Source organism: Zingiber officinale, chromosome 7B, assembly GCF_018446385.1.
Source record: "Zingiber officinale cultivar Zhangliang chromosome 7B, Zo_v1.1, whole genome shotgun sequence".
NCBI lineage: Eukaryota > Viridiplantae > Streptophyta > Magnoliopsida > Zingiberales > Zingiberaceae > Zingiber > Zingiber officinale.
Genome location: NC_055999.1, coordinates 7,551,057 through 7,567,639, shown reverse-complemented (window position 1 = coordinate 7,567,639; position 16,583 = coordinate 7,551,057). Strand labels below are relative to the sequence as shown.

The 16,583-nt window shown below is 35.7% G+C and overlaps 2 protein-coding genes across 2 annotated transcripts; one reads left to right on the top strand and one right to left on the bottom strand.

The window, feature by feature from the left end:
* Positions 1-1,385: 1,385 nt before the first annotated feature.
* LOC122005244 (mitogen-activated protein kinase kinase kinase 5-like) lies at positions 1,386-10,875 on the top strand. Its single transcript, XM_042560216.1, has 11 exons — positions 1,386-2,160; positions 3,631-4,266; positions 4,350-4,437; positions 4,734-4,796; positions 4,880-5,043; positions 6,982-7,057; positions 8,501-8,560; positions 9,341-9,460; positions 9,906-10,112; positions 10,199-10,272; positions 10,362-10,875. Exons 1-11 carry the CDS (start codon positions 1,652-1,654, stop codon positions 10,591-10,593), a joined length of 2,229 nt encoding a protein of 742 aa, XP_042416150.1. The 5' UTR covers positions 1,386-1,651; the 3' UTR covers positions 10,594-10,875.
* A 1,157-nt stretch (positions 10,876-12,032) lies between these two features.
* Positions 12,033-16,065, bottom strand: LOC122005245. Its single transcript, XM_042560217.1, has 3 exons — positions 14,609-16,065; positions 13,365-13,729; positions 12,033-13,044 (listed from the first exon to the last, which is right to left on the bottom strand). Exons 1-3 carry the CDS (start codon positions 15,396-15,398, stop codon positions 12,304-12,306), a joined length of 1,896 nt encoding a protein of 631 aa, XP_042416151.1. The 5' UTR covers positions 15,399-16,065; the 3' UTR covers positions 12,033-12,303.
* Between the last annotated feature and the right edge of the window lie 518 nt (positions 16,066-16,583).

Below are 16,583 nucleotides of genomic sequence, written 5' to 3'. Positions count from 1 at the left end.
ACCCATCTATGATACTTATATTGGGAAATTACTTGTGCCTCTGCAGTGTTATATTTCTTACACTATTGACGTTTAACCTGATGGTCATTGTGAATTAGGACAATAGCTGCACTAATTAGGTATGGTGAAGAAGGTTGGTTTCATGTATGATTCGAGCTTATAGAAGAGATTAAACAAAAATAGGGATCTATATGATCAACTTTATCGAGATCGAAATTGGATAGTCAATTTATTATTCTCATTGAATTAGTTCGAGCCATGGGCACTGGAAATGTATTGGATGGACTCTATACCTTTGGGAATTATCATCGCATCAAGGTACAATCTTGTATTGCATACATTTGGTGAGAATGAAGGGAGTTGTTTTACTCACTTGCCATTAAGAACTTCTTCAGTTCCAAACCAAGAGCGTCGAGAAATAGCTATTGCTCATGTTGGCAATCACTTCGTGCAAATTTTCTTACACCCTCATTACCCTATACCACCCATTCCAACGTGGCGGCGACAACATTTATCGAACGAAGCTAAAAGAGAACATGTGTTTATTTGTGGTATGAAGTAATAGGTACATTACCACCAAACGCATTGGGAGCATAATTTGGAGGTAATATTGATTAAAAATTTTATTTTTATATATTTTTGTATATATATTTTTTTGTGTATTATTACATGTTCTCTTTATTTGAAAAAAATATTTATGGGTAAGCTATAAATGTGTTACTATTAATTGTTAGTATTTTTTTTAGTATATATATATATATATATACTAGTGATCGTGCACACGCGTCGCGTATGTAATATAATACATTGAAATCACATTGACCATTTATAATGAAATTATATTAATTAAAGTATTTTAGCATTAAAATACTAAAGTACCTAACTTTTAAAAATTTGAATTATTTAGGTTTTTTCGAGTGTCACCCTTACGGCTTCCCTATGAAAAAAATTAATTTAATTTAATATTATACTTATCTTAGTAAAAAAACTAAGAAAAGTATATTTTTTTAACATTGTCGGCCTAAACTATTTATAGAAAGTTAGTAAAGGAGAGAGATTTTTAATAAAATAGTAAGAAGTAAGATATATATATATATATAATACTATTAATTGTTAATATTTTTTGTTAGTTGTTTATATATATATATATATATATATATATATATATATATATATATATATATATTATTTTGATCCATCTTTTTATATATTTTTTTAAAATTTATAAATTAAAAAAATAAAGATTATAAATATATAATAAAAAATTATTAAAAATAAAACTGATTAAAAAATTTGATAAAAAATTGATTAATAAAAAAAGAAAAATCAATAAAAAAATAAAACTTTAAAAAAAAAACATAAGGGAAAAAAGAGAATAAGGGTAAAAAATTAGGTGAGACGGGAAAAGCGAAAGGGTATGTAACGACTCGTCTCTTCGAAGGCGCGTCCGTCCCGTCCCCGAGAGAGATGGGGCTCGTCGTGCTTCCGCACCGTCCGCTCATTTTTTACTTCTTCCTCGTCGACGATTTCCGCCACCGTCACCGCCTCTTCCTATTCAAACGGGCGAGGTCTAGGTTTAGGGTTTCCCCCTCCTTCTCTGTGCTATCCTAACCCTGCTCTCTAACAACCTATGTGATCCTTCGTCCTCGTCATGCCCTGGTGGAAGAGCAACGTAAGCGCCAATCATATCCTCTCTTCCTCCCCTTCCTCCGCCTCATCGTCGCCTTCTTCCCCCGCCCCACCGAGCAAGCGACGGTCCAAGGACTCCCGCCTCTTTCCTTGGATTCGCCGGGACAGCCAGCCTCGGTTCGCTAGCCAGCGCAAGCTCCGCCACCTCACCGACCTCGAAGTTGAGGCCTTGCCCCTCGAGGATCGCTCGTCCGCATTATCGAGTTCCACACCGGTATCGCGCGCCGCCAGCAACAATAACGCCATACCCTCCCGGTCCGCTTCCTCGTCCATGCTATTACCACACCCGCTCCCCCTTCCTTCGGTCTCGTTGCATCGACATTCGGCCACGGAGCAAGGGTTGGTGTTTTCTCCGCAGAATTCTGTGGGACGCCCTCTGCCCTCGCCGCTGGTGACTTCTGACAGCGTGGAAGGGGATCAGGGGAATGTCACGGTGGCCGAGCCCTCTGCCGTTGAATATGTTGTAGGAAGGTATGATGTTTTTCCGCTCCGTCTTAATATCTGTGCTTCATGTGTAATTGAGGAATCCTTGGACCTCAATTTTGTCCTTTTACCCCACAAATTATTTATCTTTATATGAAATCTTTTTCTAGTCCTGATGGTTCAAAAAAGGAAAAACATTTACGTGAAGCCTTCTGAACGAAACAATTTGCATTCTCTAAAATTGTTGAGGTTGTTAGCATTGATGTTAGATGGAATATTGCTTCTTATGATGCCTGCTGCTTATTTCTTCTTTCGTTTGGTGTAATATGTAAACATCTACCCATGTTTTTCAATAAGTGCGAGTTGCTTGAGGAGAATAAATGTTTGTTTTTCTTGCTTACTCTTACTAAATGTGATATAATAAATAACTAGTCCTATATATTTATCCTAAATTTGTTTCAGTTTTACTATTTTCTGTAATAACTTTGGTCGTTATGATTGTGAGAATGTTAGCGTATCATTACTGTGCTATCTGTATGCAAGTACATGCTGGGGAATTTATCTTAGAGTCAGGATATTATTATGTTAAATATGGTATTAAAACTATTGTTCATTATTCTTTTTGGTGTACAGAAGTATGATCTTGAAATAAAATAGATTTACCAGTTCTTCATGTTATTTAAAATATTTTTTTTAGGAAAAGAAAATTATTTTAGAATCTAAGTGTACTAGTAGTGAATTGCTGAGACTTGAATGCGAATGATCACTAACTGCTTGTATATGGCGTATTGGAATCTCCCTTCCTATGATTTCTGACAAAAATACATCAATCTTCGATAGAAACATTTTACTCTATATATTTCGAGTTTAACTTATAAGTTTGGAGATAAATTACATTACAATGGTAGGATTTCTCTCCTTAAACGTTCCTGTCTTAAAAATCTAATGCTTCCATTGACTCCTCGGAGACTACAAGAAGCATGAATTTCACCCTTGATACTCTTGGTTAATAAGCTTTGTTTTAGACCTTGCTGATAAAAATCATTCAAGCAGTATCGAGAATTATAGTTTCAGTTGCATTGAGGTGCTTGAGAACAATTTCAACTAGGATTAATGTTAGCCAGACCTATTGGTATATGTTGTTGGAATGTAGAATCAAAAAAAGAAAGAAAATTTCAAAGAATTGTGAAAAGGGTACAAAATTAAAATCTCAAAGTTACTATGCTCTAAGGGTATCCATCAGCCAACATCACTCTAACGTTTCATTTGACATACCTTGATTCTAACCTAATTTTTTTATGACATTATTTATTTCGCTGCTTGAACTATTGCAACCTTTAAACTACAATTTTGTGTCATTTTCAACAGCTTATGATTGGATAACTGAATGTGTAATTTGATTTGTATGTTATAAGAAATGTTTTCATTGTTTAGGAAAGAATTTTCTTACATTGCTTAGTTCTTTTGGTTTTGTTATTGAGGAAATGTTGTTTAGTTGCATTTATTACACTGCAATAGGTTAGCTTACCAGACTAATGTCCAGAGTGGACAACATGTTGACAAACCATCAAATCAGACAACAATTAGCTACCGGAGGAAAGCATTCCAAGATCCAAATTCTTCTGGCACTATGAACTTCAAACTGAAGATACCTGCAAAGACTGTTGCAATTGGTGATTTTTCAAGTCCTATTTCTAGTCCTATAAATAGCCCTAGGAGATTGAGTACTGCAGACTATTTGACTTCTGGCAATGGAAGTACCTGCCTTCAAGTGTGTTCAGCACCTAAGATCTCTACCATGGGTTTGGTGACGATTTTTCCATCGCAGGCTTCGCCGGATAAGATGATTTGTAGTCCTGAAATGTCTCCACCAATCACTCAAAGTAATATTTCAAAATCTAGAAATCCTAGTGGACCTCCTTCACCCTTGCACACAAAGAAATTCACAGAGAGCTCAACTACACGACATGATAGTGGTGCTAATGTACAAGTGCACCCACTTCCTCTCCCTCCTGGGGCATCACCTCCTTCACAACCAACCTTTTCTCATCAGCATGCAGCAAAAGCGGAGGTGTTACACAAGACTAATCAATGGCAGAAAGGAAAACTACTTGGAAGTGGAACATTTGGTAATGTTTATGAAGCCACCAACAGGTACAGCATATTTGTGTTCTTTTATAGTTAGTATTTACTTTCTTTTCTTGTTTCCTTTTAGTATAATTTATACACTTTGACAGACTCACTGGTGCGTTATGTGCCATGAAAGAAGTTAATATAATTCCTGACGATCCCAAATCAGCTGAATGCTTGAAGCAGTTGGAACAGGTTAGATCTCAATATCATAGGTTGTGTATGTATGTACTTAAATATTTTGTAAGCCATCTTACCTTTTCATTGGTTTTTCCATCATCTGTGCAAAGTGCCAATTCCATAGACATTAATGGCTTAGTTTCAACTGTATGTTGCCTTACCTAATAAGTTAATGTTTTCAGTTAAATTTGATGATTTCATTTGATTTGTCATTGGTTATTTGGAAGTGGTTAATTGATTAGTGTTTGTTCACTTTCCTTTAGGAAATAAAGTTCATATTAATTGATTAATGTTTGTTCACTTTCCTGCAGGAAATAAAGTTCCTTAGTCAATTTAAGCATCCTAATATCGTTCAATACTATGGGACAGAAACAGTGAGCTTTCATTGTTGTTATCCTGAATCTGTCACTTTCGCCTCATCACATCTTTATTTAGGAATTCAGTTTTGAACGTGCAGATTGAGGATCAGCTGTACATTTATTTAGAGTATGTCCACCCTGGTTCAATTAATAAGTATGTTCGTCAATATTGTGGAGCTATGACTGAATCAGTGGTGCGCAATTTTACCCGTCATATTTTGAATGGGTTAATTTACTTGCATAGTAAAAACATCATGCACAGGTCAGTATTCTATGTTAGCGAATCTCATTACATATATTTGGCAATCCCTTTAGTATATTCTAGTTGAACTTTGTTCACCCTTAATTGTTTAAAAAAAAACTACTTTTTTGCTGTTTCTCCCAAGAGATTGTATGACAACTCACAAATTCACAATTTAGTTAATTTAAATGTGGTTGTCAGATGACAAAATAAACTATATTCTAAAGGGATTTTTTTCATGAAGCTTTATTGCCATGAGCTTTGAAACTATTCTATTATATTCATTTTTTTTCTTTTCTTTTTTTACCTTCTCTACGTGACATATGTAGAAAATATGCTTAAAAATATACAATGCAGCATATCTCAAGGAGATATTCAAGCAATGAGTTCGATCTTTTAGCAAATTTCGATGGACTGAATAAGAAGGAGGTCAATTTTGTTGAAAACACTGGCAATCTCTGATACAGAGAAAGCAAGATTAAGGAGAATGTTTTTCATGTTATAGCTCAATGCCTGAACTTGTAGAACACGCAAAAGAATGCCTTCTATGTTCACTGTGACAATGTTAGAAGTTGAATGATTGTGATTAACATGTAACAATAAATGAGGTCAGGGAAAGAGCTGCAGATTTTGGTTTCTCTTTCCTTGGAAACAGTAAGATATGGGTATTAGAGGCACTAATTGTGGAGAAACTACAAGCAGCTGGAATTCCTTGTAGAATTTATTTAGAGTTTAGACGTACAAGATTAATCATTAATAATTCTGTGGCTTGAACTAATAGGTTAGGCATGATGAGAAATATCTCAGAACCACTTATCTCTAGGGAATTTTCATAACTATTAACAATTATTTTTCCACGATGTCAGTGTCTCAACTAGTTATTCTAACAAACAAGAAAAACATAAGTCTTCAGGTGCAATAATAAACAATAGAACTATAAAACAATCTGTTTGGTCATATACTGAAACTTAAATAGGTAATTGCTAAGTTAGATGAAGAATCAAAAGTTTGCTAAGGCCTTGAGGAAATCATAAAATCTTCAAAATAAATGGATCTGTTTACATGGGGCCTTTTTATGCTTCTGGTTTTATTTTGCTGTTAACATGTCGCTTTATGTGCAAGTCATTTGTTTTTTTGTGCATGTTCTTCTCTTGCTCCTATATCTATTTTGTGCCCTGGTTGGGTCTGGCAATTAAGATGCATCAGTTTTCTTAGTCACTTTCTCATGGGGCATACATTATTTTCCTTTGAAACTAAAATCATGTCCTAAAACAAACACATGTAATATATAGACTCCCTCTTATCCAGCAAAGGCCAGAAGATTGATCCTATTCCCTTTTTTACCTATGCCTATCATGACAATTGGTAGGATAGATTACCTGCAGGGGTCTATTTTCTTAGTGGTTCTACTGTTATCAGTGAAAATTTGGACAATATCATTTCACAAAACATGTATCTATGAGCGTGATATTATTAACTTAGAATGATTTAACTGTGACTAACTTTTTGATTATCTATTCTTTCATCTTGAAGAGAGAAGATGCACATGCTGCTGCAACCTTGTGTGCAATTTTATCATATTTGCTTTTATCTCAATCAAATGTTAACCAACTTACTATATAAATCAGACAGATTTTTTTTTTTTTTTTGAAACATTCCATCTGTTTGTTTTTGACAGCATTCATGAAAAAGGAGAATTTGAACCTTCTATTATTATTAAGGCACAAATTTTGGCTTTGAAAACAGAAGCCACTGTCTGTTCCTTTTTCTGGCCAAAGACAGCCACAAGTTGATGTTTTTTGTATTTCAATTTATTAATACAAATTAAACTCCTTGATCTATATTCTGGTAGTAACTTTGCAGTGTATAATTGCTAAAAGGAAAATCTTTAATGTATGCCATATTTATTCGTGGAAAGCATACAGTATTTAGACATGTGACTCTAGTTCATTCCCACAGAGATATCAAAGGGGCAAATTTACTCGTTGATGTGAATGGTGTTGTTAAGCTTGCTGATTTTGGGATGGCAAAACACGTAAGCCTATAATTTGTACACCAAGATTTATAGTTCTTTCTGATATGTGCTTTATACTTTAAAATCTATACTCTGTGCTTTTGGGAGGACAGATTATCTGGCGTCATGGTAGTAAATATGTTTTTGGATTATTGTTCCAGTCAATTGTCATTGTACAACTTGTCATTTTTGTCAGGGGTAACACTAACTGCAGATTGCCGGATAGTGATTGGAAAAATGTTGAATATTCTTCCTCTGGTATAATTTTCTGTCGAATCTGCTGAAACTATGACACAGTTGAATGTGCTTATTGCTTAAGTAGTCCAAATAGAAAGTATAGTGCAATATGAACTATGATGGTGTTCATATCATCAATTTAGACTAGATGCTTAGAACCAGAACTTAGGCTTCGTCTATCTACATTTTTAATCTTATGCTTGTGCTTTTAAATTTAAATTTAAATTTCCAATCCTGTTTATGATGTTATGGATGTCAGCCTGAATAGGCTAATTGATCAGGTAAACTTATAACCAGTTGTTCAACTAGCTCAGGAATCAATCCAATTTTTAGTCGACTCAAATCTGACTATGGAATTATGGAAGACAAACGTTAATAACCTGAACATGGAAGCTAAAAGATGTAACAAAAAAGTGTGGTGAGATTGTAAAAGTTGTCCAATTTATTACATTTTTATAAGTAAGCTTTTAGCACTAAATAACATTCTAAAACAAATACCTTAAACATGATAACAATCATCCAAAAATATTTTAAAGTATGGAGAGCAGGAAAACCTAATCTAGATTACTCTGCTGTTGTTTTTTTTTTTGACTATTTACCCTTATCAGCTTCCTTTGGTTGTACAAATATCGCTGTCAGGAATTTTTCATGTTTTTACATGTTAAAATTTGTCTCAGTTATGGATTAACAAAGTCTTGTTGTGGAATGCTCTTGTAAGTGCAAAATTGAAACCATATATATGCTATAATCTCGGGGCTACAGAGTAGAATATCAAGAATTTGTGTGAGCTGAGAAAACAAAGATAACAAGAAAATTTCTAAAATGGCAACAGAAAGTGGCATATGATTAAGAGCATCCAAATTTATTTGATGTTAACTGATGCAATAATGGGAGCGTTGGACCACATTGCATGAAGAAACTATTTCATTCCCAATTCAGAGTTAACTAGCAGTCTTTGAAGATACATATTAATCTTATATCTTCATCCTTTCAGTGACTAAGAGGTGAACCCCAAAGAATAAGGTTATAATTTGACCTACCCAAGATAAAATCCAAATTTGGGGAAAAATGAAAGAATTTAATGGTAGTGTTAGCCTCTGTTGGACCAAACTGCAATTCAAATTTCAGTCCTGATTTATTAAATACATTATAGAACCAACGAGTTGCCACTTGCCAAGTGCTACATTGACTATTGTTAGTAATTTGTATTTTTTTTTCTTTAATCAGTTAAGTGGAGCAGCACCTGCTCTTTCATTGAAGGGTTCACCATTTTGGATGGCTCCGGAGGTATATCTCTTTTTTCTCTCAAGCATAATTCATTCTTTGCTTCTACATAGTTTCAGCTTCTCCTGCATAAATTCTTTCAATTGCTCACGTTCTTTAATAATTATTTTTTTGTGTGTGGTGACTCAAACAAAGTTCTCTGTTTGACTGTAGAAAATGAATGTATTCTGTCAAAATCTGTATCATACTGACATGATTTGCACCTTTGACAGATTGGTATAGCTGAACAGGATAAGTACTTAAGTTTTTGTTTTGCTATATTTGGTCAAAGCTCCTGAACTTTGTAATTTGAGGCAAAAGTATTCTACCTGGATTGACTATGGTGTTGGCTCCATCAGAAACATTAATACCCTTTTTGTGATGGCTTTCCATTGGAGCAAAAATACATGGGAAAATGAAGCAACTATTGTAAGGCATTGGCCTCCATTATATGAAGCAGCATCACTAGCAGAAGCAAGAGAGTGGATAGCACATGAATTCTGCGGGAAGGAGAGCATGCCATTTTCAGATTTACCCCAAATATTCTAAGAATAAATCTACGTTTTCTTTTGTAGTTAGAAACCAACTTTTAGTTGAAGCGTATGTTTCCTAGAATATGCGCAAGTTGCATAAATTGTAGCTCATCTAATTTACTCTTCAGTTAATATTCACTTGGCTGCATCTAAACCCAAACCAAGAAGATTGTTCTTTTTTTAAACTCAAAAGTGCGTTTATATTTTGATGATTAAAGAAATTTTTCTCATAGGTAACTCTTCTGAACCTTGAACCTATTTTTTGTTGCAGATGTTGCAGGCTACTATGAATAAAGAAATTGGATATGATCTTGCTGTTGACATTTGGAGTTTGGGTTGTACCATCATTGAGATGTTCACAGGGAAGCATCCATGGAGTGATCTAGAAGGGGTTTGTATGCTTATGATTTCAACTTGTTGTCACCTGTGGCATTGTTGTCCATGTTGATACTATCTAACTTCATATGCTTACATCCTTTTTTCCAATTCTGTGACTAGTAAAGAAACAAACCCTAATTTAGTTTAGTGGTCTAGTACTTTGTTTCTAGCAAAGGATTTTAATTGGAAGATCAAATGGATAAAATTTGGTCTTAAATCATTGTAGATTGCTCTTTAGATAGTGTATGTGTCTGTTACCTTTGGTGGCTAGTGGCTGTTTGATCAAATGCTCTGTTGTTTTTTTATTATGATTGCCAAATAAATAAACATAAAAATGAGATTGCCAAATAGATATTTAAAGCTTACCAGGTAAATTTGAAGTGGTAACCTCTGTTTTCTTGTAGATGTATTTTCTTTTATCCTTTGGTCATGATTATTTTTGCTTGGAATGATTACAGCCCCAAGCTATGTTTAAAGTCCTCCAGAAAGACCCACCAATACCGGAAACATTGTCTAGTGAGGGCAAGAATTTCCTCCAGCGTTGCTTTCATAGGAATCCTGCAGAGAGGCCAACTGCTAATATGTTGCTTGAGCATCCCTTTCTACGAAATGCCAACCACTACAATCTTCATGGATCTCTCCATGCTTTTGCTGGGATTAAACTCGTGAGCCCCAGATTTCCTTATTTTTCTGATGAATTGTTCTACCTGCAATTTTTGTTTTTAATACTCCATAATGTCTATCTTAACAGAACTCTACAAGTCCAAAAGATCAAGGCAAATCCAATAGCGAACCATGCGTGAAAAGGAAACAAGTCTTCAATGGGTATGCTTCTTGTGAAAAATCAGGAAAGTTTGAAGTGTATCTTCATTTTATCTTGCAGAAAATGGCACTGATGTTACTTGTATTCACAGTGAGAACAATCATTCTCATCTTGAATTTCCTGAATCAACTGCCTCCCGTCTTTCAGCTCGTTCCACTGCTGAGGTTTTCCCTAGTTTATCCAAGTCCCAGTCAACCTACGTTGTGCAGGTTCGACCTGGCTCTTCAGCAAATCATCAGATTGAAGTGCAGCACAGCGCTGGAAATTTTCAATACTGTGCATTGCCCAAACCTCATGGGAAGGAAGACAACAATCACTTCTGATAAGGAGCAGCTATGCACCTGAGGGAGCAAGAGAGGCTAAATATCATTTGGATATTGAGATTCTTTAGAAGGCTAAGGAACAATAACCTCAGCATTTGTTCAGCTTATGGTTTCAGATAATGACCACATGATTATTCTCCTTTTTTTTTACTTGATCTTCAACCACGATGAACGTCGTTCGTGAATTGTTGATGGATCAGCTCCGTGTTGTAGTGTTCCTCTTCATGTTGTAGTTGTACATCCAGTACATGGATGATATGCATATCTAATGTGTTTTTTTTTCTACAATAGGAAAAATGGTCAACTGTAGATGAAAATCTCACATTTTTTTTTTTTGTATATCATCAGTATCTATAATGACTTGTCATCCAGTTATAGTTGTGAAATGAAAGTTGATACTTATGAAATTGCCTTTTTCTTGATTTCTTTTTGTTACGTTGATGTTATTTTGCTAATGCTTTGTCAGTTTATTTGTTATTGTAGTGAAAATTGAAAGCATCTTAGGGCTGGATTTTCTTGTCAAACACACTTTCTTGGTTTGTTTTGAGATCGAGCTCACAAGAGTGGGGATGCTGGATGGATAGATTCATGTTGAGTCGGTCAGTTGGTCGACTTGTCTAAATTGATGGAATCAACTTGATGATGACTTAACTTGATTGTGTCGAGCTAGGTAGGTTAAGCAAGCCAATTAAATTTTCTCTTATCCTCCTGGTCATTTGAATATAGTTTAATCATTTTGGCAGACCAATTTAGGTTTACTTGATTAGCTTTACCAATTAAATAGGGTTAATTTGATCATTTTGGATTATATTATGATGACTCGATATATTTAGTTGGTCTGTCAAAGATGACAAAATCAAAGTATTCGATTAACCCTAATGACTAACTGATTAATAACAGTTAGTTGTCATGACTAACTAAAGTTTGTCATCCTTAACCATCAAACTTTGCCTCTCTTAAAATTTATGCTTCTTTTCGTCTGCATTTTAGTATTTACGTCCAGTGAAACTTGAGCCTCGTCGGACCACTCTGACGAGATGTCAACCTTATGATTTCTCCTTGTCTTCAGCATTTGATCTTGAAGAGGAACAGGAACGATCTGTGGTAGATTCATGCAGGAGTACTGGCACATCTTCAAACGATCCCTCTAATTGCATCAAGTGGAGAGAAGAGACGAGCAGTTTGTGCTCAGGGAGAATGTGGGTAAATTTCACCCTGTCAGTGCTCCAACCTCTCACAATGAGATGGTGGGACCCACTACTTAAGTGTGGGTCCCACCATCCTAATGTGAGAGGTTGGGGCACTGCCTCGAATTAACTGAGAATGTGGTAAGTGTGGGTCCCATCATCCTAATGTGAGAGGTTGGGACGTTGCCTGTACAGGTAGAATCGAATTAACCGAGAATGTGATTCAAGCATTTATACAAGCAGTGAAAACCATGCTGCAAGTGAGGTGAAGATTGACCCAATTTAAGAGTTGGTTCTTGTTGGCCATTTACTTTGTCACTAATTGAGTGGTGATGGAGAAATTTGGATCATGGCAGACTGGAAGTCACAAATGATTGGGAAATGAAGTGCGGCGGCTGCTGCTAGAATACATTAGAACAAGCTGTACCAGCATGGATTTAGGATGTTGAAAAAAGAGAGTCAGATTGATGAGGATGGATGAGTCATACCCAAAACTCAGCCCTCGAGCAATTTTTCCTCCAATTTAATCATTCAACGCAAACAGCATTCTTTGAACATCTTGTACAATAGGTGATCCCTGTCTTGTTTTCTCCAATATCTGTGTGATTAATGTCCTCATCTCTTCGTCGTAAACATAATCACCTTCATCCAGTGCATGAACCTCATGAGTAGCTAACAATCCCTTGTCCTTCAACTTCTGATCCCTCAATGGTTCCTCCCCAAATGATCTCAACCCCTCCCTTTCCCATATCAAATTCACATCAGATGAGTGAAAGTAATATTCAATATGGTCTTTTGAGTTAGTTGTCAATGGCCGGTTCTCTTCCATGTTTTCCACCCTTGAGAAATCTCTGTAAACTTCATCGTATGCCTCCAGTGATTCTCCATTGAGGCTCAAGCAAACAGGCTTAGCTAATGAAATTATTCCTGCAGTGCCAATTGGGCTATTCATATTTGAGGAAGACCCCACATCACTGCTGGATAAACCTCTTTGAGAGGCAAGACAATCTGATTCCACCAACTGGAGTTGCTTCTGCGTTTGCTGAAGTTCTCTTTCTAGCTCTTCAATCCGTTCTTGTAGCCTGAGTTGGATCACTTCGTGCAGACGTAAGCTAAGCTCTCGCGGTGAAACTGAATAATTGGCATCGAATGCGCGGTCTGTGGAGCTTGTGCAGTCACTCAGATTAGTAGACTGGTCATTAAAGAATCTACCAGCTTTTAGTTCTCCTCCAACTATGTCATCTGTTATTAGTTCCAGATCAAGCTGAAATAAAAAATTTCAGCCTTAGAGAACTAGCAAGGTCTAAGAAAGAATAACACAAGAGCATAGATGAAACGCAAAAGCATACAATTACCAAAAGCAGATCATAATTATGTTCCGTAGTAGAATTGATAGTATTGAGTTAATTGTAATAAATAATGAGTTAAATGAAAAAGGTGTTGGTCAGGGACTTAGTGAATTTCATTGATTGTGATGAACCATATTTACATAAAATACAAATCACCATGACAAACTGTAGGTTCTATATAAAATGTTTGGTTTCCAATATATACAGTTAATGAAGCAAAGAACATCGGCCTTACCTCATCAAGCACTGACATTTTTGCGCTAAAGACAGAAGAATTCACGCCCATTTCTAATTTCTCCAGCTCAATTTCAAGCTCTGCTTCTATTTCACTCCTCGACTCTTCCATAGGCAAGAATATCTGATCATTGTCATCCTTTACAACTGGTTCCAAGTTGAGAACCATGCCACTAGGTTTCTGGACTTCATTAGCCAACTCTTTTACAGTTAGAGCATCCAGTTCCTCTTGCAAATCTTGAACCAAGTTTTCTGAACTCTTCAACATGGTGTTTAAATTATCTATTTCTTTTCTGTTTGACAGTATAGTCGACGAGAGTCCAAGGCTAACTCCAACAGAGAAGATATGTAGTGCATCAACTTTGTCTAGAAACAAAAGATGTGCTGATCAACAAAGAGCAGAATATAAATATATATTTATATATAGGAATCGATAAGTAAGAAGATATGAGACAATTAACCAAATTTATCGTCCATATTTGATAGTTGAATAACCAGACAGTGGGCATCGAAAACATTGCAGTAAACCTATACAATTGCAATACTAAATATACACCTCCAATTAAATCAAATACAGTTGAAGGTGTTTAGGGTAGAGAGAGTACTGAAGTAAATTCAATTATTAATGTAACTAAAAATGATTTAAGAGAGAGAATTTTGTCAGTGATATAATCTAGCAAAGAGTTCAATCAAAGAATAAGATTCATTTAATTGCCCCCAATTATTTGGGTCTAACTCAACTCCTTGTAACTGCCACCCCATGATTTAGCCCAATCATGACAAATATGAAGGCGGTAAGGCTCCTAAATTGAGTATACACTTCCATACTTGAGGCATAATTTGCTACCAAAAAAAAATAAAGGAGAATATTTTTATGACAAGAAAACCAAGATGTAAGTAGCAAGAACAAGACTTGTAAATCTAAGGAACTAAGGGGCGAAGAACACAGAGAGGCCAACTAACCAACCATGAAAAATTTACTAATTTCCGGAAATAATTATGGAAACCTCAAGAGCCTAGTTTCTGTAAATAAGTTATAATCAGATATGGCATGATACCGATAACTATTATTGGATAATAGATGGTTACTTCCCATAGCCTGACAAATTTTATACATTGTCACTCAAAAATAGAGGGCTTCTGTTTATTTGTAAGAATTAGAATTTTCGGTTAATTTAGAAGATAGAGTCTTACACTACAAATAGGCATTACAAAAATGATATGAGAAAACGATAACAACGATACCTTTATGATGACCAAACTTCAGTGGTTCTATAGTGTTGGAATGAACTAATTTTTCATGTGGTGTCTCCCTGCAATTTCTTTTTGCTGTCCTCAACTTAGGAAGAGGCAGAACCCCAGATACACTCTTCATATATGTTTTGTTGTCTAATTCACTAGCAAAATTGTTGTCCACAGGTCCATAACAAGATTTGCTAATTATGTCACTTCCATCGGTAACAAATGGTCTTATGTCTGATGTGGTGGAAGAAGGAATTGAGCTAAAAAGAAACTCTTCAGATTCGCAATTTTCATTGTAAAGTCGAGGAAGGAGATAGTCCTCCATGGAAGAAAGAGGTTTACTAGTCCCACGGCAAGAACACTGGCTTCTCAGACAGCTTGGACCTCTACCATGAGCATGACTCAAATTAACTCTCCTTGAGGTGTTCTCTCTGAGTAAGTTATTCACCAAGCCATCCATTTCAGGCTCACTTAATTTAGAACAATCTTCAACAACTTTCTTTATTTCCTTGTCCCTTAGATAGCTTGCTTTCCTGAAAATCCATGGCTGCAAACTAAGAAGGGATCCACGATGACTGACATACTCCGCTGAATTTATCAAGGAAACTCCATTAACAGGACGGGGAACCATTCCGTGGGATAAAACATCAACTGTAAACTCCGTAGATACTGGGGTTTTGCAAGGAATTTTATCATCCTTAACAGAATAATCTTCTGCATCTCGTTTAGAAGCCAATTTCTGAAGAGTATTGCAACAAGATGAGACTATCTTATTATTGAACTGCTTGTCCATTATACGATTACCCTGATTTTTCTCGCTCAACTGAAAAATAATATTTCTAGCAGAATTTATCCTTTCTTTGACAGTTCTAAACTAAACTTCTGAAAGAAACTTGCTTTCAGCTAGCTACATATTACTCCGATTTGCAGATTAAAAGCACAAACACATTGAGCAAAGATTCCTGACCTAAAAAATAAAAAAATTGATCTTTTCGCACTCAATCAAACCCCAACAAGATACTTGATCAATGCCACAATAACTCATATTTCCACGGAAAAGAACAACCTCCAAATCTGAGAAACTGAAAACGAGCGGAAGGCCCGGATAACTCAAGCTAATTAGAACAGAGCGCCAGAAGAACTTAACCCCCGATTGCTGGCATAAAAAATTTACAGCAGCCGTCCGACCAATCGGGCAACATCGACCGTCACCGCCAAAGATCCGATCTTCGAGCTAAAATATAAAAAGGATGGCGGAAAACCCGATATTGTAGTGAGATGTGGACGTCAATGGTAGTAGTTAAGCTACGACTCCAATCGAGAAGAACATCGACAATAGAACAAAAAGTGGCAAAGAGTCTGGGATACCGATCACTCTGGGACGATGAGGATACCAAACGCCAACCTCGCAATCGCCGAAGGAGCAGTCCAGCGCACAGCTCACCTCTCCCTTCGCCTCCAAGCATGGAATTCCGAACCTAAAGACCACGTCCATATTTCATCGTTTTCTCATTATTTTCTCAATTCTTTTGTTTTTTTTTTTTTAAGTTCACGTACTTTTTTCTGAAGCAGATTTTGTTGGTCCCACTTGACGTTTCTTAACCCACTCATTGATGTCAATTACCAATTATTAATTGATATACATGACGACAAATGAGCAGGATGTAGGATCAAACTTACCAATCAGTGAGGAAACTGCAGCATAGATAAAATCACATTAGTGGCGTATTGTTTATCAAATAATAAATAATTTTGTGATTATTTAATTATGTAATACGTACAAATTTATCACTTATTTTAAGTCTGACTTCATTCGAAATATTTCTCTAGATTCACCCCACTTTAATCACTTATAACTTAATTAGAAAAACGATAAGTATGTCTTCTAAGTTCTAACTGGAGTTTAAGTTGGTATTAGGATACTTGTTTATTTTTTATGTGAAAAAAACGTTAACAATTATGAAACTTATATTTATAG